Raw genomic sequence first — 23,194 nt, forward strand, 5'->3', positions numbered from 1 at the left:
GAAAGAAAGTAAGTGGCGAGGGGGAAACAGAGCGCGAGTCGCTTTGTGGGGCCTCTGCGTTTGGCAGGGGAGGAGAGGAACGCGCGGGGCGGGGGGGGGGGAGGTTGTTTCGGCGCGCGCAAAACGACCGTTGGCGCCCTCAGCTGCGCTGGGCCCAACCGCCACGTGCCGCCTCGGCTGCTCTTTCCCCTCCTCCTCCTCCTCCTCTTAATTTAACCGCTGGCCCGAAGTGCTACATCGCCTCTCCACCCGTGGCTGAATATCGCTGTCGCCATCCTCTGCTTCCGAAGCTGTGGAGTTTGCCGCGTTGCCATGTGGGCAAGAGTGCCTCTGAGCGGGTGCAGATCGCTGCTGCTGCTGCCGCCAAGGGACCCCGCGACCTTTGCCCTACGTAGAGCGGGAATCATAGAATCATAGAGTTGGAAGAGACCACAAGGGCCATCGAGTCCAACCCCCTGCCAAGCAGGAAACACCATCAGAGCACTCCTGACATATGGTTGTCAAGCCTCTGCTTAAAGACCTCCAAAGAAGGAGACTCCACCACACTCCTTGGCAGCAAATTCCACTGTCGAACAGCTCTTACTGTCAGGAAGTTCTTCCTAATGTTTAGGTGGAATCTTCTTTCTTGTAGTTTGGATCCATTGCTCCGTGTCCGCTTCTCCGGAGCAGCAGAAAAAAACTTTTCTCCCTCCTCTATGTGACATTCTTTTATATATTTGAACATGGCTATCATATCACCCCTTAACCTCCTCTTCTCCAGGCTAAACATGCCCAGCTCCCTTAGCCGTTCCTCATAAGGCATCGTTTCCAGGCCTTTGACCATTTTGGTTGCCCTCCTCTGGACACGTTCCAGTTTGTCAGTGTCCTTCTTGAACTGTGGTGCCCAGAACTGGACACAGTACTCCAGGTGAGGTCTGACCAGAGCAGAATACAGTGGCACTATTACTTCCCTTGATCTAGATGCTATACTCCTATTGATGCAGCCCAGAATTGCATTGGCTTTTTTAGCTGCCATTGAACGTGGCTTTATCACTAAAATGGTTGATTGGTGGATTTGTTTTTGAAATGATCGTCTAAGTAAATAGATTTATTTTAAGGAAATAAATCTCGTTTGAGTAGGCTCGAAAGAGGCATCTGTTTTTCGTTATCTTTCATTACAGTACTGTGTTGTCCGTCCCGTCCCCCGTGTTTCTTTGACCTTACGTCCATGGGCATAGCCCAAGGGAGCAGTTGCCTCCCTAAATCAATAAAAACACTTAACTAACTGAGGTGCTGCCCCCCATAACAAAGGCCTGCCCCCACCCAACACAAATGCTGGCTATGCCCATGCTTACAGCCAGTCAGAGAGTCCCTGCTTTCCTGGATGCCAACTTTGGGTTGCAGTGGAAGTGACTAGCCAATTTAATTAATAATAATAATAATGTTAATAGTGTATTAGACTGGCAAATTGTTGCTGTACGCCATCAGCTCAATGTCCCCTCATGCCAGCACTGATGTCCTTAACAGCTTTGGGACACCACATGTCCACACCATACTTTTAAAGCACATTTGTACCATTCTAAAAAGCTATGGCTTCCTCCAAAGAATCCAGAGAAGTGTGGTTTATTCATCATAGAACTACTGTTTCCAGCACTGTTAATAAACTACAGTTCTCTGGATTCTTCGGGAGGAGCCAATGGCAAAGTGGTAGAAAGCTGCTTTATTATTATTATTTAATATTTTTATTTTGCTTTAAACAAATACATATAAATAAATATAGGCAACCAAAATTACAAAAGAAAATTCCTTAATAATAATAATGAAAAAAACTAAAAAATATCAAAGTACATGGCATAAGCCACTGGAAAAGGAAAAAGAAAAAAAGGAAGGTGAGCCAAAACATAAATATAAATAGAAAGCTGCTTTAAATGTATGGTATGGGCGTGACCTAACATATGTCACCACTCTACCCCATTTTCTTTAGTACTTTAGTACCTCAGTATTTGTGCTTCATCAGTATCAAAAACATAAGAACGTCCCACCCACATAGATATCTGGTTGACGACGATGAGAACAATATATTTAAATGTTTGGCTTTTTGATCTGATCCAGTTGGGTTCTTCATACGTTAGACACACTCTGTAATAGTTAGACCCTAACCTGTGCTCTCACCTCACTAGGTGCTAATGCGTGTCTCATTCTTGGGAAACACGTGTGAAGCTAGAGATGGAATACATGAAGGAGCCTGCAACGGTCAGCCAGGGAAACATGTAAGTAACATACTGTCTTTGACAGCCATACAGGAAGGAGTGTTGTCCTTCATATGAATATATGTGCGGGAGAGTCACTATAGTGTAGTGGTTAGTAGGCCTGGGTGATACCGTATTGGCCCGAATATAAGCCGTATCTTTAAAAATGGGGGCGGGGAGAGAGAAAATACCCAAATATAAGCCGCTCCATTCCTCGCTGCTCCTGGCTGCATACGGGGGGGGGGCGACTTTTCCCTTTCCTCGCTCTCTCCCTTCCTGGCCTTAGGGGAAAGGACGAGGGACTACGCACAGGGCGGGTGCCACTTTGCCGCGCTCTGCCCTATGCTCCTGGCTGCATACGGTAAGGTCGCTAATATAAGTCACACTTTAACTTTTCAGAGTCGGAATTTAGGGAAAAAGTGACGCTTATATTCAGGCCAATACAGTATATTGATATACCCGGATCGGTATGAGGAGCAGACTGCAGTGTCGGCTTCACTCAGTGGTATATCGCCACCGTTCCTTCCTCCAGCGGCACTGCTAGCAGAGGGATTCAAGAGCAGTGGCAGTTTCACCAGCGATATACCATTGAGTGAAACTGCCATTGCACTCTGCCCTCATACGATGCAGAGGAAGAAACAAGCTGAATCAGTGAGGCTGGGGAATGGGAACCTTCCCAATCCCCAGCTGACCTGTGCCAAGCAGCCCTGGCGTTCCTGGCCCTTGCGTGTGAGCGGGGAAGTGTTGGGGCTGTCTCAGCTGGGGAGGGGGAATCTTCCTCTCCCCCCCCCCCCAGCTGAGCTGTGCAAACAAGCTGTGTTGTCCCAGCTCACAAGTGCCTGGGTAAAACTGCCTCATTTCCCGAGGTGAGAGCTGGGGCAATTTCACCAGGTGCCTTGTGGGCAGAGGCGAATGCAGCTTGTTTTTTCAGCATCGCGGCATATCGCCAAACTTAAGTTTGGCTGGCGAAACACCATGATGTTGAAAAGCTGATATCGCCCAGCCCTAGTGGTTAGAGTGTTGGACTAGAACCTGGGAACCAGGGTTCAGATCCCAACTCAGCAATGAAGCTCACTAGGTGACCTTGGACCAGTCATTCACTCTCAGCTGAACCTACTCACTATTGTGAGAATAGATTGGGGGGAGCTCTGTATGATACCTGGGAGGTAAGGTGGGATATAAATGAAATAAATGAATAAGTTGCTTGTTTGAAATCAGTTGATATCTTCTTATATGTGGAGAACTAAGGCAGAGTTGGAAGTCCCCCCCCCCCCCGGTGTATTTGCTTTCCACTATGCAAGAATTTGCCATGGAGGGCTACTTTGTAAGAAGCAGTTCTCCCCATACATGTCCTCCTGTTATTTATACTCTCGGATGTGTTGGAATATCAAAGCATTAGAAATTAGTAGTGCTAGAAACAAATAGTCATTTTGCCTACTTGTTCATGGGTCAGAACCTACTTTGTCAGGTGCATCTACAAAGTGCATCATAATTGAATTGTGAAATGCAAGAACAGACCTGACTCTCAGATTATTACTAATATTTGCATCAAAGCACTTGAATGAGCTCTATTCTTACCTTGTTCATCCTCAAAACAAGATTGTTGTTACACCGATCTAGCCAACAAGGCAACTGAGAACTATTTACTGAAGGCCATCCATTGAGTTGCCTCAGTAGCATTTGAACTCTGGTCTCATATGTTTGAATTATAACGCTATCCAGGGAATAATCATGACTTTGTCTTTTGTGCATTTCGTTTTCAGTGGTCATTTTCTTTCTTCCTTCTAGCTTGTGCTGCCAGTGTGGCATTGCAATTCCACCCAATCCAGCCAACATGTGTGTAGCATGTTTACGGACTCAAGTGGACATAACTGAAGGAATTCCTAAGCAAGTCATTGTTCATTTCTGCAAACAATGTGGAAGGTACCAACTGTTTTCTCAATCTTAAGGGCGCTGACATAACATAACTTTCCTGAGTGCTTATATGAACATTTTTTCAAAGTAAAACTAGATGCGTAGATCCAGAAAAAAATGCCATAATTCACAGTCAAGCAAAACTTTTTTTAGGCTAAGGGGAAAAAATGCAAAATAGTGTGCAAAGGCCTTGAATCTGCTTGTGGCCAGAGTCCTTAAGCAGAATAGGCAGGTATTCAAAAAGGATTGTTCTGCATGTTTCGGTAGATAAAAGGTTTCGCCAAGGGTTTTGGAAGCATCAGCTTAACAATGGCTGGTTTCATCTCTCTAGAAATACAAAAATTGTCAATTACCATGCCTTCTTTCTGTGGCACACATTGCAGAGACAGATAATAGTGGGGAAAGAAGCACTTCATAATCACCACAACATCAATTGTCACAACATCATTAGGGATTTTCAGAGCATAGTTGCTGAACATAGAAATGTCAGAACTCCAACTTTTGGTGGGGGGGGGGCACGTAGCTACCTGCATACTTTCCCAGAAATATGGAATATACTTTGTGGAATGTATGGGTAGACAGATGGAGAGTCTTCTGAAACAGAGTGCTTTGTTCTTTTGTTGCATGATGTGAGACAGTCTCATCTTTTTAAAATTTATTGTATGGTGTCACCAGTCAGGTGCAATCCACCAGAAACTTCTTTTGCATAAGGGCAGTTAAAGCGAATAGGACTGCTGCATTGACTATAAATCATTGCTGTTCATGCCAAGATATTACATTTTATTTAAAGAAGCAGCTGTCTGACATAAGGACATTAATATAATTACCATACATTAATGTTGAATATCATTATAATGTACTATGGGGGCATTATTGTTTTGGGGGTATTGTTTTATAGAGGGGGGTTATTGTTTTGTTCATTATTAGGTTATGTATTTCTGTGTTTTTATACTGTAAACCATCACATGGGTCCCCAGATGAAGGATGATGTGTAAATTTTATTACTAAGGCTTGATTTATATTTGAAATTGTTTGCATTTTTCTGCTTTTGTCATGGAGTTTGGCTAGCACAATAAACTTGATGATGATGATGAAATAAATAATACCCTGAGAATGTTGTCTAGAGAATTCAAGAGCTCATATTATATTCACACTGTATAGCATGTTCTTTGAAGGTCAGTTTGTGTTAATTGAGGTAGTTGTTGAGTTTTTATATTCTGTTGTAATTCTCCACAGTTGTCAGTTACCTCCAGCCTCTAATGACATTTTGACTTAAACTTTCCTTATTGTTAGTCAAAATTCTAAAACCTTTCACTGTTTACATCTGTTGTGCATGTTGATCAGTTGAGTTAGCAGGTGCATATGTATACATCATACTTAATCACAACTGCTTTGAACATTTCTGGCTGTAACAGTAAGTGAACCATAAAACTCTGTTTTTGTGCCATTCAATAGAAAACAATGAGTTGTTGAACGATGATGGGGAATTATTTTCAGATCCAGAAGACTAGGAAATTATTTTTGTGGCATTATTAATGTTATGTAGTTATAATGCTATTTAAATATAGGCACATTGTTGTATATATTTGGTTTGAATCAATTTCATGTATTGCTTTTATTTTCAATTTTAGATACCTTCAACCACCAGGAACTTGGGTTCAGTGTGCCTTGGAATCAAGAGAACTTCTGACATTGTGCCTTAAAAAAATCAAAGCTTCCCTTAGTAAGGTTAGTCTTGTAGCTCTATATTTTTATATGAAATATAAAAGGAGTCTGCTGTATTTCTGTAAACTTCTTTTTGCTTGTGAAAGCTGTGACTCTTACGTGGACTTAGCCACTAATAATGAGTTGATTCTCCAAGCAGATGTACTTTGGTTGTACCTTCCAGTTCTATTTTGGGGGCATACAATGATAGTTCCTCAATGGTATGTACTGGGGCATGTTTACCACAAAAGAGCTGTTCCTTGATTCTGTGTTCACAAGTACCTATACCATTATAATCTATACCCATAAGCATCCACAGAAAAATAATGGACTGGGTTATCACTCTTGACCCGTTCTGTTTGTGAGGAAAAAAGCATAATTAAAATTATAAGAAGAACTGAAGAAATACCACTTTCATGATGTGGCTAGACATGGAAGCTGCATGAAATACCTTCATCATTCAACAAGCAGTATTGTATGAGAGATTGAGAAGCAGAATGGCCGTTGGATCATCTTGAGTAAAAACCCCACTTCTCCCAGTGCTCCTTGTGTCCCAAGCTGTGAAGGACATCAGCAGTAATAGCCTAGGTGACAAAACCCCAACCTGTGAGGGACACGTAAAGTTAGGTGGCTACAACATTGTGGTTTTTTCCCTGAGAGCTGTCGTGCCCAAGAGATTCAGAGCAGAGTAGTAGGAACATGTGGGTGAAATGTTATTTGTAAAAAGATTTATTTACCACGATATTGTAAAACATCAGGGCTACACTATAAGGCACAGCATAAAACTTAAAAAATACAGATAATGTGATTAGGTTATGAAATATGTTTTCATCCATCTTGTCCAAGTCTGAATAGGCATTCAGACAAATGAAATTATGCTGTTATGTAGCTGGCAAAGAGATGGTGATTTATTTAAAGTGCTAATAGGTGTACGGATATGTTTGATGTAGCAGTTCCATTGGTGTAAGGGTTCCATTGATGTAAGGTAAAGTATTTGCTGCTAACTTATGGGTTCTTGTAGCAGTTGGGTGGGGTATATTCTAAACAGCAGTTTATGGCTCTCTATAGGATTTCACTCCATGAATTTCCAGTTTGTGCATGAAGGTGAGCTGACGTTCAACGCAAAATTCAATAAGCCAGTGGGCAGAAGCAAGCCATGAAGTGGAAGCAGGGATTATTGTCATTATTTGTTGATTAGGAGACATACGTAATAATAAATGGAATATTAAAAGTTTTAATAAATGCCATGTATCGTTTCCTGTATTTTAATAGTGACATTAGTTGAATGTGGGAGCCCAGACCTATGTGGCACCATTTCTGTTGTTCAGCATTTGTAGAAATATACACTAATGGTAATCACGCTTGCTCTTTCCTCCTGACAGGTGCGGTTGATCGAAGCAGGATTTGTATGGACTGAACCACATTCCAAAAGACTTAAAGTAAAGCTGACTGTACAAAAAGAGGTGATTAGACTTTGGAGTGACTTTTATAAATCAAAATTATTAGAGAATCCAGGAGTATGTTATAAGGTTATGTTGTGTTAGCTAGAGGAAGTCAAGGATGTTCTTGCTTGTGACTTGCTGAGTTCTGAACAATGTTGCAGCTGTATTATGCCCCATGAAAGTCAATCCCATTAAAATACTAGAATTTGCTTCCATATAAGCATGTATAGAACCAGGCTATAGGTTTCTGTACATTGAAGGGATCCAGACTTAGGATTGGGGACCGGACAATGATCTTTGTATTCCTTCCACTTGTATTCCTTCCATTTCCATTAGTCAACTTTATAGCACAGTTGTGAGGTCAGTAAGAGAAAATAGCTAGGTAGAAAGCTTGGAGTATTGAACATTTGGGCTATTAGCTGTATCTCTTTTAATGCCAGTTACTTTTTAATTTTAATTTATTTAAACAATTTATTGACCACTAAACTGCAATCATCTGTAAGCAGTTTGCAATGATAAAATATAAAAAATATATGAAAGAATTTCTATACCACCACATTATAAAAGATGGCATAAACTATAGAACATAAAATATCATTTAATTTTTCTAAAATGCATACAATTATTTTGATGACTTTCTAATCAAAAATTAAGTAGTTGCAAAGACCTTTTGCCACAAAAACGTGAACAGTCAAAAGTGGATACCCAGCAAATCTCTGCTTGAAGAGTATTCCATAGCACGGGGTTGGCAACTCTAAATACCTGACTTCTAGTTGAGGCAAGTTGCTCCACCACTTCATTAAGGTCCAGGCCTTGCAAAGCCTGATTCAGATGTTATAGAGAAATAGAGCTGCATGCCATCAACAGATTGATGACACTTTGCGCCAAAACTCCTAATGACCGCTTTCAGTGGCTTTATATAGATGTTAAATAACAATGGGGTCAAATGGTACCCTGTGGAACCCCATAACACAGGTGGCAGGGAGTCAAAGAACACTCTCCCATATTACTCTTTGGCTTCAACCACACAGGTAGACTGTCAAAGGTTACTCCCCAGAAACAACCTAATAGAAAACTTAATCTTGCACTTAACTTCCTTCCATAGGTGATCAATGGGGCAGTTCTTCAGCAAGTCTTTATAATAGAGTATGTTGTTCAGTCTCAAATGTGTGATGACTGCCATCGAGTTGAAGCGAAGGACTTCTGGAAAGCAGTGGTACAAATTAGACAGAAGGTATATTTGAGTCATATATACATGCATTTGTGGTTGCCTCGTGTCCTGAACTTGTGTATAAAATATATGACTTTTTAAACTCTGGGTTGCGGGGTATTGTTTTTGTTTCTTAAATATGGTACATGTTTTATATTGTAATCTCCCCTGTGATGCTTGGGTGAAGGATGGTATGGAAATTTAATGAATTTTGAATAAGCTACAAAATGCTTCAATGTTTTTGGCAATTATACATATGCCTAGGGCCTAGTATGTTCCACTAAACTTGCTCGAACTTAATGCTGAGTAAATACAATATAGTGCTGCATATTTGTGTATTCCTGCTTTAGTAATTTCCAGGGTCTTATGATCTGTTTGGACCTTGGGTGAAGTAGCAACCCTGTTGATCAGCCACATTTTCAGATGCCCTGGGGGCCTTTACATGAAAGTGATGTGTACAAATCTTATTTTTATACTTAGACTCTACATAAAAAGACTTTCTACTACTTGGAGCAATTGATTTTAAAACATAGGCTTCACCAGAATACTCTTCGGATTAAAGAAATTCATGGTGAGTGATGTTTATGAAGCGACTAAGTTCTTGTAAAAGCAAATATGATATGAAGTACTTGCAGGCGTAAAGGAGAAGCTAGGTTTTTCAAAATAAGAGCTTTGGCATATAATAAATATGATTTGTGTATATAACGTTGGTCACACTTGGAGTACACCTATTAAAATCAGTGGACTTCATTGCTTTCAATGGTTCTGCAGTGGCTAACAGTAGATATCGCCCATATAATTAATATTTTGCATAGAGATGAAGAGAAGTATATTTATTACTTGGGGCTGCCATGCCTGCTTGTGTTGCTCACCAAGCCACCACCTCATCCAACCTTGCATTCCCTCACAGCTTGTTTGTGGTAAGCGTAATATATTGTTAATGAAGAGAGAAGTAGTCTTGGGACTTGCATGAAAATCCATAAAAGCTCTGAAGAATATAGATCCCTATGTTAATATATCAATATGAACCGCCATGAGTTTTAATTCCATATACATGCTTTCAGATGGCCTTGATTTCTACTATGCTTCAAAACAACATGCTCAAAAGATGGTGGACTTTCTTCAGTGCACAGTTCCTTGTAGGTAAGACTGTCTTTAAAGTGTGTGATCCTTTGCATAGCTGCATCATTAATTAAGGTGTTTTAGTTTAGTCCCACTGAAGCTAGTGCATACAGTGGTGCCCCGCAAGACGAATGCCTCGCAAGACGGAAAACTCGCTAGACGAAAGAGTTTTCCGTTTTGGAGGTGCTTCGCAAAACGAATCTCCTATGGGCTTGCTTCACAAGACGAAAATGTTTTGCGGGTTTTTTTCCCTTTCCCCCCCTTTTTCTAAGCCGCTTATCAGCTGATTCGATAAGCCGCTAATCCGTCAATGGGCTTGCTTCGCAAGACGAAAAAAACGCTAGACGAAGAGAATCACAGAACGGATTCTTTTCGTCTTGCGAGGCACCACTGTAGAAGTAGTTTCATTGTTGCCTGGATCAGGGAATCTTGTTTATATCACAGAGACAGCAGCGGTGGCAATAGTGCCTTTGCCTCTTGCCTTTTTGTAGGTGCTTGCAACAACTACAATGCTAAACTTTAATTGTCAAGAGAAAGCAGCTTTCTTTTCTGCCTTCAAGATGCTGACCCATCCTGGAACTTCCCCTTTAGGGTCCCTTGTCCCACACACCTCCAGTTTGAGAACTTGGGAGTGGATTGTTAAACATAGCCAAAGATTCTCACTCTTTTTTGTCGTTTGTTTTCACTTTCCTGCCCAGTTTGTTATTGTAGCCATAGAATTTCCTTTTTTTCTTGTTATTTCTGATTTGGATTTGTTTTTGTTTTTTTTAAATTTCAGGTCTAAGTCATCCCAGCGTTTGATTTCTCATGACATTCATAGCAATACATATAACTACAAAAGCACATTTTCTGTGGAGATTGTTCCAGTATGCAAGGTATTTTTGACTTGATTCCTAGCCCGTAATCAAGAAGAAACTGTGCTTGGGGGACTTCCTGTTAAATGGATTGATTGCGCTGCCAGTGCTATAGAAGCTATATCTGCTAAGACATATGCCCCATTTTATTCAGTGGGTCTATATAGGATTGTAGCCTAAAACCACAATACTATGAGAAAACAGAAGCTTTCTATTTCAATGGTAGCATGAATTTCAAAGAGCCAATGTACAGATTTACACATAAATCTTCATCTCTGGTTCAGTGTAGTTTGAAGGGATAACTTTCATGAGTGAGTGAGATGTCATACCTAGAATTTTACATACCATCCAGTATCCAAACACAACACATAAGGAGTCATCAAGTACTAAACAAGTATGTGTGAATCCTCTTGAGAATGTTAATTATTGAACTGCAGTAACCGTTTTTCCTCTAGACTGCTGGTACAACACATTGATATGGCAATAAAATGCATATTGAATTATTTGTTTTTCAATTGGAACTTCTGTGTTTGGGAAAGACTTGGAGAATATGTTCTAAAGATTTCATAGATTAAGAAATTTTACAAGTGAAATGCGCCTACAGTTCTTACGGTCTGAAATCTTAACTACAGTGGTACCCCGCAAGACGAATGCCTCGCAAGACGGAAAACCCGCAAGACGAAAGGGTTTTCTGTTTTGGAGGCGCTTCGCAAGACGAATTTCCCTATGGGCTTGCATCGCAAGACGAAAGCCCATAGGGAAATGCTGGCGGTCGGGAGCAAAGACTTTCGCCCACAGCCGGCCTTCAGAAGAGGACCTCTTCTGAAGGCCGGCGGGGGGCAAAAGTCTTTGCTCCCCCCGCCTGCCCCGGGCGATCTTAAAATGCTGGCGGGCGGGAGCGAAGCGTTCGCTGCCGACCCCCAGCATTTTAAAATCTCCAAGGGACAGCAGAGAAGTCTCTGTCCCGGGGAGATTTTAAAATGCTGGGGGTCGGGAGCGAAGCGTTAGCTGCCGACCCCCAGCATTTTAAAATCTCCCCGTGTCCCGGGCCGCCCCACTTCGGAAAGCTGTTCCGAAGTGGGGAGGGGGGCGGGGACACCTGCCCCAGCCGCCCCACTTCGGAAAGCTGTTCCGAAGTGGGGAGGGGGGGCAGGGACACCTTCTGAAGGCGGGCAGGGGGCGAAAGTCTTTGTCCCCCCTGCCTGCCTTCCCAGGGGCTTTTAAATCGCCCCGCTGTCCGGGGCGATTTTAAAATGCCGCCCGCCAGCATTTTAAGATCGCCCCGGACAGCGGAGAAGTCCTCCGCTGTCCCAGGGTTTTTTAAAATGCTGGGGGTGGGAAGAAAAGCCCTTGTCCCCCCCCCCAGCCTTCAGAAGAGGTCCAGGGACAGACTGTCCCCGGACCTGGTCTGAAGGCGGTTTCCCTAGGAACGCATTAATTGATTTTCAATGCATTCCTGTGGGAAACCGTGCATCGCAAGACGAAAAAACCGCAAGACGAAGAGACTTGCGGAACGAATTAATTTCGTCTTGCGAGGCACCACTGTACTAGCTTTTACAGAAATTCAGCTAAAGGATTTAGTTAGTTGCTTGTGGTTTCCTAATCCTCAGACCTCCTTTTAGCATTTTAGTCATTCTAACAGCAGATTTACGATGGGAATTGATGAGCTTTTTGTTTTTGTTTGGTAATTGCTTTGCTTTCTTTCCTTCTTTTCTCTCTCTGTTCAGGACAATGTTGTATGCCTGTCTCCAAAGCTGGCTCAAAGCCTTGGCAATATGAGCCAGATTTGTATTTGCCTCCGAATAACTAGTGCCATTCACCTCATTGATCCTAATACACTGCAGAGTAAGTTTTTTTGATATTTTTCATATTAAAATGTAATCCAGTAATACTAACAGGAATCACACTCCCATCAGAAATTTATATGAGCCTGAGGTTGATGTATTTGAAAAACTAAGCTACAGGCTACTATGATGGCATCAGGTGCATTAAAGAGAATATCAGTCCTATGTGACTTTTCCCGCGCACACAAATCATAATAGTGGCTTACAAGTAACATCTGCATTACTTCTATATTTCTTGTCTTTCAGTTGCTGAAGTGGATGGAAACACTTACTGGCGTCATCCTTTTAACAGCTTGTTCCAGCCAAAGCAGTTGGAGGAATTTATTGTGATGGACATCAGCAGGGCCCATGGGAGAAAACAAGGTGCTGGTGCAGGCATGAAATCCAACAAAGTAAGAATTGTTATTCTCTTATTTGCACCTCTTCTAGAAGCTTGGCCAGATCTTTCTCCCTGCCTTGGAATTGTTTAGCTCTGTCACATGTCATTTGAAAGCTGTCAGACCATTGATCTTTTTAACCCAGTTTGCTATTCTAACTGGCAGCAACTCTTTCCCATATTTGCATCCTAAGATTCTTTTAACTGGAGAAGCTGAGGATTGACCTTGGGCATTTTGTTTCCTAAGCAGGTGCTCTGCCTTTGAGCGATGTCCCTGAATTATATGTTAGTCTAAGTTCTTGTATTTTTGAATGAGGTGTACTTCTTTTGAAAGGGAGTTCTACATTTGAGATGTCACTCCCAAGAAGGTCATGTCCATCTTTGTCCATTTAATATCTCAGGTAGATAAAAATTAAAAGCATTTATGCACATTGGAATACGCCAACTTTTGCTGTGGATAAAGAAGGAAAAATAAGAGAATCCTTTTTAATTATTATGAATCAATTCTTACTGTACACTTTGTGTATGCAAAGTCCATTAACTATCACAATTCTGCATCAAAGTGTCTCAGACTCCATGTGAAGCAAACTTATCTTTGTAGCGTATAAATCAAGCAAATCTGCATGGTTTTGCTTTATTTTTACGTTACTTAGTCAGCTTTGGTTTGACATGACATGACATGTTTTGCAAAATCAATTTGTAGGGCAGTGTAGCAACCAGCATATACCATTGATATAGAGAATGGCATTTTCATTACATTGCTAGAAAAACCATGCAAGGTTTTTCTAGCAAATATATTTGATACACACGTCCTTTGGGGGAAATTGGCAGTTTGAGAGGAAATTAAGATGCCGAATTATAAAATGTGGGAGACGGTTTGGTTCAACTCTTAACATATCCAACTTTCGTTTTTAATCATGTGTGTTCTTTTCCCTTTGTTATTTTGAAGCATACACTTGCTGAAGCCTGGGTGCAGAAAACATCAGAGTTGAATACCGATACCCAATATTTCTGTCGTACTCACTTGGGGCATCTTCTGAATCCTGGAGATCTCGTGCTTGGGTTTGTAATGCTCTATTCTGCTTCTGGTTGATGTTCAGTTCCATGCTTGCATACCACTTTAGAAGGCTGTAGGACTGTGCCCCTTCAGAACTAATAACTTATAATTGATGCTAATTGGAGCTGGTTTTCTGAAACCTTAAGGTACTCTGAAAGCTGGGAGGTATGAGGGCTACAGGACTGGGCAAGGTAGACACCTCTGAGTTCTCCGCAATATAATGATTATAGGGAAAGTTAATGGCAACATTGCATTAAAAGGAAGAGGATACATTTGAGAAGAACTTCCTTTTAATAGCTAATGCAAAATATAATGTGAAGTGGGCAGTATTTACCCTCCTGCACCTACTTGATAAAAGGCAGAGTAATTCACAAAGCTGAATCTTTTAAGAGCAATGCTTGTTCAGGGTTGTGTGTAATAGGCTTCTTACTTTAGTCGGAGGCAGGGTTCTGCAAACCCATTTCCTAATGGTGAGTGCCTCTCCCTTTCTAGCAAGTGCCTGAGGTCTCTGGATTTTAACAAACCATTTAAAGGACTTGTGTGCATACCCCCAGTAAATGCTAATCCTGGCAATAAATGCTACTGTTATTTTTCTCTTGGAGACCTTCATCAATAGCTTTTGGCCCTGGGCATCATCCTGTTTCTAGGCTTAATAATATTCTTGACACAGAGCAAGCACAGATGTTCTAGCAACAGGTTCTAATCAGGACAGCAATGGCACCAGTTCAGCCTCAAGGCCATGCTCAGCTCTTCAGCCTTTCTGATGCCAGACCTGTCCTCTTAGAGCCCTTGGAGTGAATTTTTCTTCTTCCATTTCCAGCATATTAGCTGGTGGCCATCCCTTTTACACGCTTCAGGACTCCACATTAAAAAAAATCCCTTTGCAACAATTTTTTAGAGGTGGCATTGTGCCATGCCTTCAGGACTGGGAAAATTAAAAGGAAACACTGAAGGATGTAACGTGTCATTCACATGCTGACTCCTTAGATGCCCATAATAAATATTGTCGTATTGCTATTACAGCTGGAAAAGTGGAAAGTGTTATAAATGCCGACAAATCATTTTCCCACCAAATGCTCCACAAACTTTGTTTCTCTCCAGGCTTCTGCCAAAGTCCCATGCAGAATGCAGGGAGATTAAATCCTCATGCAGAGGATTTGAGACAGTGGAAGTGAGGGAGAAGCAGGGCTAATGGCAACCATATATAATCAGTGGCGTAGCGTGGGTTCTCAGCACCCGGGGCAAGGCAAGTAATTTGCGCCCCCTAACCCGTGGATTTTAGCACTCGAGTCTCTTCCACGCCCCCCCAGATGTTGCGCCAGGTGCAGCAGGCCCCCCTGCACCCCCCACGCTACGCCACTGCTCCCACCACAAGTCTTCAGGACAGCCTTCCGAAGGCTGGCGGTGGGAGGAGGTCACTCTGCCCCACCGCCAGCCTTCGGGGGAGGTCCGAGGACAGTGGGGTTCCTGCTTCCTCGAGGAGGGCCGGCCAAACGCGCCCCCCCCAAATGTTGCGCTCGGTGCGGCCGGCACCCCTGGCACCCCCCACGCTACGCCACTGTATATAATATATAATAAAAGTAGCAAGTAAGCCAAGCCAAAATGTATGGGGCTCTGATTTGTCACCATTATATCAAAGCCTCTATAACGTATCTCAAACCAAGCTGTTAAATGGATATATTTTTATAATTTTAAAACAGAATTAAAATCTTCTCAATGCCAGCCTTAAGACAGCCCAAGTAGGTGGATAATTTGACATTTCCTAAAGGTACAAGGCCTTTGAGTTTTAGCAAGTATCCATTCTTGTTACTGTTTTGATTATTTGTTACATTTTCTGTATGAACATCCTTTGCTTTTCAAAACTTTTCATTCTTTCAACAATCCCGGCAGTGCCTGTTGTTGCTGCTGTTGTTACATTTTCTTTCCCATTCTGCTTTGCTGTTTCTATTAGAAATATTGACATTTCTGAGTTGTGTAGAAGTATGATACAGTTAACAAAGAAACCCTTTTCATATTATTATTTTAGATTTGACTTGGTGAACTGCAATCTAAATGATGAATTTGCAAATAAGATGAACCCACATAATGTTCCGGATGTGGTAAGTTTTGGATACTTCTTTCCTTCCTTAAACAAACATTTGGGCACTGATGAACAGTTTTAAGATCATCATGATATAGACCAAGAATCTCAGCATAGGAAATTATATAGTCTTTTATTACCTTTATATTTCTGGGTTTTGTTTCCTGTCTGCCTAAGCTTTCTGTCAAGCCTTATGCCCATCCTGCACAACTTGGCTCCCTTTGTCTCCCACTAGTGTCTCTGTGCTTTCTGCCTGTTAGGTCAAGAAAAGTGTCATTTGATAAAAATCCTCCCCAGATCTTTTGCTTCTGCATAATGTTAGACAATGGAAGCCTTGTCAGTTCTGTCTAGGTCATGAAGGTTCACTTCACCATACCTTTCCCAGTATGTATAGTCATTCCAGAAGCAGAAACTGGAGCCTTGGTGGTCCACATACAGCCCGTGCGGCTTGTGTTGCTTAGCCTGCTGTAGTGGCCTTTGGTGTCATTGATACTGCTAAAAATAGAAATCACCTTCCTGCTTTTCCTGAATTTGTACCTTTGTTCATTTATTCTTAGATGCATTATTTAGTCCCACCAATATATCTCTGGTGTTTTTATACTGAGGTTTTTATACTTTATATTTTTCTTTTTTTTTTGTCATATAAAAATCTTACCACCACTTTAATGATTGCAAACCTGAATATTCTGGTGGAATAGTTAAGAGTATGAGCAATGAGTTCAGTCTCTGGTTCAAATGTCATTCCACCCATGAATTGACAGTGTGTATAATATGTCACATTCCGTGCCTGTCTTCCTTTCCCAGACATTAACATGGAGGCAATAATGCTGGCATATCTCACAGTAATATACAATATATATGAAGTACTTTGAGTATTTATGGAAAGCAGTACAAAAATATTTAATAGCTTCCTTCAATATTTGTTCCCCCCACTGCCCCTTGTGGTCAGTTTTAACACTACAGTTCTATAGTTGCTTCAAATACCAACAGAGCCGTCTTTACTCAGGGGTGCAGGGCACCCAGGTGCCAAATTTGGGGGGGAGGCGCCAAATGTATTTTGGGGGGCACCCAAAAAACCTCAACAACTTTTGAGTTGCCCCCCTAAAAAAATTGGGGGTGGCTAAACTAAATTTGGGGGGCGGATATTTGCACCCCAGTGGCGCATATGCTAAAGATGGCCCTGAATACCAATTTTCATTTAAGCTTTTTCTTTTAAGGGATCCCTCAGTATTGTTCTGTAAGTGGTATTTCTGACACAGTACCTCGCCTTCCCCTTTCCATTCTTAGGTTTTGATCAAGAAGAGCTATGATCGCACAAAACGTCAGCGTCGCAGGAACTGGAAACTGAAAGAATTAGAAAGAGACAGAGAGGGCATGGATACAGATGATGAAAGGTATGGGGGGGGCTGTTCTGTGTTATCTCCCATTTGTTCAACCAACCAGTACATAATTTTGTGAGCAAAATAAGGTGGCAGAGAAAACAACTTGGATTTTATGCATGCTCCTTAGACCAGGGGTAGCTAAAGTTTTATCCCCCGATATTGTTCAGCAAGTAAATTACATACCGCAGAGTTTGAACATTTTAGAAATTTACATCAGTGTTGTTTCAGACTGGAATTGATGTAATGTGTGGTTGAATCTCATGAGTGGTTTTCCCCTCCGGTTGTAAAACAGCTACAACAGACTCCACTTTTGATGTCTTGGGTGAGGGGATATTTAACAATTTCCCTCCCACACAAACCCTGTTTTCCTACAAGTGATTACACTGGTCAACAACAAATTTGTTGTCTGCGTTTTTTCAGTTGATTTAGGACGAATCTGATGCACTGAGTCCAAAAATCACATTGGTTCTGCTCAATCAGGTCACGTTTTTGAGCTATGGCCACATGTCGGTTTTTTGCGTTTTTGTTCACATGTACGCTTGTGTGGAGCATTTTAGAAGAAGTTGTTGGGGGTAAAATGCCATGTCGAATAATTGTTTTGATTGGAAATGATTATTTTAATGACAAGAAGTATTCAGGTCCGATAGTTCTGGGTGATTATGTCAAAAAGGGATCAGTTTGAAGTCATAAAACCTCGAAATCTTCCATAAATTGGTGCACAAGTTTCATAAGGCATGCTTACCATGCTTATTTTGGTATTAAACTTGGTGACCAGGATAAAGCTTGGGCGTCACACATGGTGTGCAAGGCATGCACCGAGACTCTACGTGGGTGGACCAATGGCAAGAGGAGTCTGAACTTTGGAATTCCCATGGTTTGGAGGCAGCCTACAAACCATGTCACTGACTGCTACTTCTGCGCTGTTGATGTGACTGGGATCAACAGAAAGAACCGGAGCAGCCTCAAGTATCAGGATCTTCAATCAGCACAGTTAGTTCTTGGTATGAGCTTTCGTGTGCATGCACACTTCTTCAGATGGTCTTTAAGGTGCTACTGGAAGGAATTTTTTTTATTTTGACTATGGGTTTCAGTGTATCTGAAGAAGTGTGCATGCACACGAAAGCTCATACCAAGAACTAACTTAGTTGGTCTTTAAGGTGCTACTGGAAGGAATTTTTTTTATTTTGACTATGGCAGACCAACACGGCTACCTATCTACTACTTCAATCAGCACGTCGTCCTGTAGCCCATTGTGATGAAATTCCAGTGCCTATCTTCGGAGAACTTCCTGACATTAGTGACGAAGATGCCTCCAGTGCTGAAGGACACGAAGAAGAAGAAGAAGAAGAAGAAGAAGAAGAAGAAGAAGAAGAAGAAGAAGAAGTGGTTCTTGAAGATGAAGCTCCACATCCATTTTCCCAAAAGGAGTTGAATGATCTAGTTCACGACCTCAGCTTGTCAAAGGACTCTGCCGAACTGTTGGCATCCAGATTGAAGGGAAAAAACCTCCTCTGACAGTGCTTGCATCAGCTTCTTCCGCAACAGGCATCAAGAGTACCTCTGTTTTTTCTCGGAAGAAAAGGACTTGGTGTACTGTGCAGATATTGCGCAGCTTCTGCTCAAGCTTGGAGTGCCACAGTACGAACCCAAAGATTGGAGACTGTTCATTGACAGCAGCAAGCGATCACTGAAATGTGTTCTGCTAAACAACGGCAACCAGTTTGCTTCTATACCCCTGGCTCACTCGAGTACACTGAAGGAGAACTATGAAGCGGTGAAGTATGTGCTGGAGAAAATTGGTTATGATCAGCATAAGTGGTTTATTTGTGTTGACCTGAAGATGGTGAATTTTTTGTTGGGACAACAGTCTTGCTTCACCAAGTACCCATGTTTTCTGTGCATGTGGGATAGTAGGGACTCAGCATTACACGAAGAAGGACTGGCCTATGCGGGAGGAATTGGTGCCTTGCAAAGAAAGGAACGTCATCAACGACCCTCTGGTGGACAGAGACAGAATACTCTTCCCACCGCTGCACATCAAGCTCGGCTTAATCAAGCAGTTCACCAAGGCTCTGGACAAGGATGGTGACTGCTTCACTTACATGTGCCAGGCTTTTCCAGGATTGACCATGGAGAAGTTGAAAGCTGGCATCTTTGACGGTCCTCAGATACGTCAGCTCATCAGAGATCCAGAGTTCGGAAACTCAATGAATGAAGTGGAACTGGAAGCGTGGAAGGCATTTGTTCTGGTAGTGAAGAACTTTCTGGGCAACAATAAGGCCAGAAACTACGCAGAACTTGTCAACAACATGCTGACTGCTTTCAGAAACCTGGGCTGCAACATGAGCGTCAAAATGCACTACCTATTTTCACATATAGACCGGTTTCCTGAGAAACTGGGTTCAGTGAGTGACGAGCAGGGGGAGAGATTCCATCAGGACATGAAAGAGATGGAGACCAGGTATCAGGGTCGCTGGGACGCAGTCATGATGGCTGACTACTGTTGGACTCTGAAGAGAGCCCTCCCTGCCACTGAGCATTCCAGGAGTTCCAAGAAACGGAAGTTCAAGCCCTGAAGTTTGAAAAATGGTGAAGCAACATGCAATTTACGTGTACTTACCTTTATCAATGCCCACCATTCAGTTTACAGTAATCAATGTTTCTATCAGGTAATCAATATATGTTGTTGGAAAAATATTTTCTCTCAAAAACATATTTAGGATGATATGTGTTGACAAAAATCAGCTGATAATGCCACAAAAATGTAATCAATCTTGTCACAAGATTGATTTTTTTCAAATCAACATAGCAAAAAAACCTGACCTGATAGAGAGAATCGGATGCCATTTCCTGATTCAGCAGTGCAAAAATACTCAGTCATTTGTAGAAATTTAGACAACATTCAAAAAGTAAAAAATTGTTGCCCAGTGTTATTAAAGCACTTTTATACTACCATTTTAGTATGTTTAGGGAAGTTTTTAAATGTTTGATGTTTTATTGTTTTTTTAATATTTTGTTGGAAGCCGCCCAGAGTGGCTGGGAAACCCAGCCAGATGGGTGAGAGATAAATAATAAATTATTATTATAATACCATTTATACTATTGGAATTCATGGCAGTGTATAACAAAATCAATGCATGATAGTCGTACACATGAAAAACTGATGGAAACAGATGGGGGAAAGAAAGGAAAGAAAGGGCAACCCAGTCAGACGAGTGGGGTACAAATAATCATTATAATTATAATAATTATACAGATACCAGTCTTCTTCCACAGTGTGTAAAAGCAGCAGGAGGTGTTTGATGGCAGGGGTCAGACTCTGGAGAGATCCAATCAGGAATCTCCCATGTCACGTCTTAGCAATTTATAATTTGAATTTTTCAAACTAATTTTACTTGCTCAGCTTGTGAATGTTCATCTTTCCCAGTAGTCAGACATAGTTTATATAGCCTTCAGGCAAAAATATTTAGTTTTCTGTATTCTATTTATAGTTTATGAGTATAATGGTGTAGAATGCACCTAATCCCCAGAAAAAGTAGTAAAATTGCTCACTTTTATTTCAACTTTTATAGACAATACCAGGACTTCCTAGAAGATCTTGAAGAAGATGAGGCTATTAGAAAAAATGTCAATATTTATAAAAGTAAGTTTCCTATGTGAAGTATTTACCTTTTTTGCCGTATTGTAATGCCCGGAAATATTGCCTGTCTATAGTGGTGTCTGGAATTCACAACCAGTGGTGGCTACTCTTAAATTAGTTGTTTTCTAGTTAATATGTTTCTGTCTATTGTCATGATCTAAGTATCTGGGGCTAAATGCTCCAAGCCAATTTAATAACATTTAGGGGGATGAGAAGCTACGGAAGTACACAATAACTGCCGGCATCTCTTCCTTTCCCAGAGTATGCATTAGACCAGCTTAGGACTGGTACTCATCATCATCTATCTCCCCAGGTTACATCAACTTAATGAAGCTTTGTCTTGACCATGCCGCATGCCCTGGCATACAGGAAAATACTGTGCTCCTGCAAGCATACTTAACCCCCTCCTGGAGGCACAGTTTGTCTGACATTAGTTGCGTATCTGATGAGCTGAAGTTGGCAAACAGGATGAGGAAATTGACCGCCTGACCAAGCCCTTAGCAACTTAAGAGTACCCTGGAGGAGCAAATGAAATTAGGGTTCTCTCCCCAGGACCAGGATGCTGTAAGCTTTTAAGGACTTGGGATCCTTTGAAGCTAAAAGGATGTGGGGCAGTAATTAGGGGCAGTCAGAAGGAACTTTGTCTCAACCTAATTATTCCCCGCTCCAAGGAGATCTTAAGCTGTGATGCAGGCAGCAACCCTAACAGCTTAATGTATCCTTTAAAAATCTAAATAAGAGTAGGGGATATATTCTTGTTGATCCCAGGTCTCCCCACTCCTCTCCAAATCTTTTTGTACACAGAAGGGGAAGAGAAATATATTCCCCTTTCCCCATTGTTCAGGATAAGGCTTAGATAAGCAGCTCACTTAGTCCCAGACTTCAGTAGTCTTAGATTATTTTGCTGATGGAGGGGGCAGGGCCCCCCAAACATTTATTTTCTTTGTGGTCTTCCAGTTCGTTCCCTCTAGTGATTACCATCCAGAAACCTCTGCACACTTGGACATCCCTGATATGCAGAATTTATGTTGTATGTTTGTTTGTTTTTTGAATAGAAAGGAATGCAAACTAGGAGACCTAGGGCTGTATGCGTATACTGCCCTCATTCTGCCATGTAACTAGCAACAGCAGGGCAGAGAATAGACACAAGCACTTGGTATGAATCCTAGGTGAAAGGGAAGCAAGTGGTCTGCCGCTTGCTCTCTTCAACCTTTTGGGGGAAGGATAATTAGTATTCTCTTCCTAATTAATTATTCTGTTCCTAATTAATCTTGCACTATAATTATCCATCACTCAGGTTTAGACCACAGAGCAGGCATTAAAACTGTTGTGGAGGTGCAGGGAGAGAGCAAATATTTTGAAAAGAATTTCCATTGTTTTCTTAAAGAATGGCTAGTTATTTGACACTTAGCTCAGTTGGTTAGATAAAGTGATTTTTTTTTATTTTGAGGTCTTATGTTGCTTTATGGTTTTATAGATGCGGTCATTCCTGTAGAAAGTGACACAGATGATGAGGGTATTCCCCGGATCAGCCTTGCTGAAATGTTGGAAGATCTTCAGATATCTCAAGATGCTACTGGCGGAGAAGGCGCTGATATGTTGACAGAATAAGCTAATAGGTCTTGTTAATGTGAATATTTTTCTTCCTTAAGGAAAACTAGTTATTACAGGAACCTATTATAGGCATTCACAGACTTGATGTACAAAGTTATAATCACAGTAAATTTTGAACAACAGTTCAACAATAAATCATGCTGGAAAGTGTCATTAATGGCTAATAAATGCATTGGGATATATACTAAACCTGAACGACATTCAGACTGTGTGATTATAATTATTTTTACTTGTGTCTAAATTTGTATAGGTATGCAAATACAAAGATAGTTCCAAAGCCATGTCACTCACTGAATTTGTTTATGCTTCGGCAATCTGTAATCTGCACCTGGGATCTCTGGTGTGTTTATGTGTATTGCAGGGCTGCTCCCAGTAACGTCAAAAACTGTTCTAATCTACTTTAAACTACCATTTAGTTAGAAATACAAATCTTACATTCAGTTGCTATATGAAGCTGCAGGAAATGAAGAATGTGGAGGAAAGTGGATGGAACTCATATTTCTGAAATACAGTCATCTAATAACTGTCTAGAATATAGGCCCTAGATTACAAGAGGCTTAATTTTAATTCCCTCTAGCATTATTGGCAGCTGATGCCCCATAGTGGAGATGTTACTGTGCGCTTTGAAAATTAGCCACATTCTATCTAAGGCTCAGGCTTTTTAAAGGTTAACTTTGTGTCAGTCCCGTTGAGGCAGGCTACTGTTTTTATTGGAAGGGAAGGGAAG

General features: G+C 41.4%; 1 protein-coding gene across 1 annotated transcript; it reads left to right on the forward strand.

Moving 5' to 3' along the window:
- Positions 1 to 1,021: 1,021 nt before the first annotated feature.
- On the forward strand, positions 1,022 to 22,667 carry NMD3 (NMD3 ribosome export adaptor). Its single transcript, XM_082224351.1, has 16 exons — positions 1,022 to 1,040; positions 2,160 to 2,249; positions 4,017 to 4,151; positions 5,774 to 5,870; positions 7,229 to 7,309; positions 8,394 to 8,522; positions 8,979 to 9,069; positions 9,563 to 9,641; positions 10,399 to 10,495; positions 12,202 to 12,319; positions 12,565 to 12,710; positions 13,644 to 13,756; positions 15,778 to 15,850; positions 17,119 to 17,225; positions 20,786 to 20,856; positions 22,331 to 22,667. The coding sequence occupies exons 2-16, from the start codon at positions 2,206 to 2,208 to the stop codon at positions 22,462 to 22,464; spliced, it is 1,515 nt and encodes a 504-aa protein (XP_082080477.1). The 5' UTR covers positions 1,022 to 1,040; positions 2,160 to 2,205; the 3' UTR covers positions 22,465 to 22,667.
- Positions 22,668 to 23,194: the final 527 nt, after the last annotated feature.

Source organism: Podarcis vaucheri (assembly GCF_965113315.1).
Source record: "Podarcis vaucheri genome assembly, chromosome: 5".
In the NCBI taxonomy this organism is placed as follows: Eukaryota; Metazoa; Chordata; class Lepidosauria; order Squamata; family Lacertidae; genus Podarcis; species Podarcis vaucheri.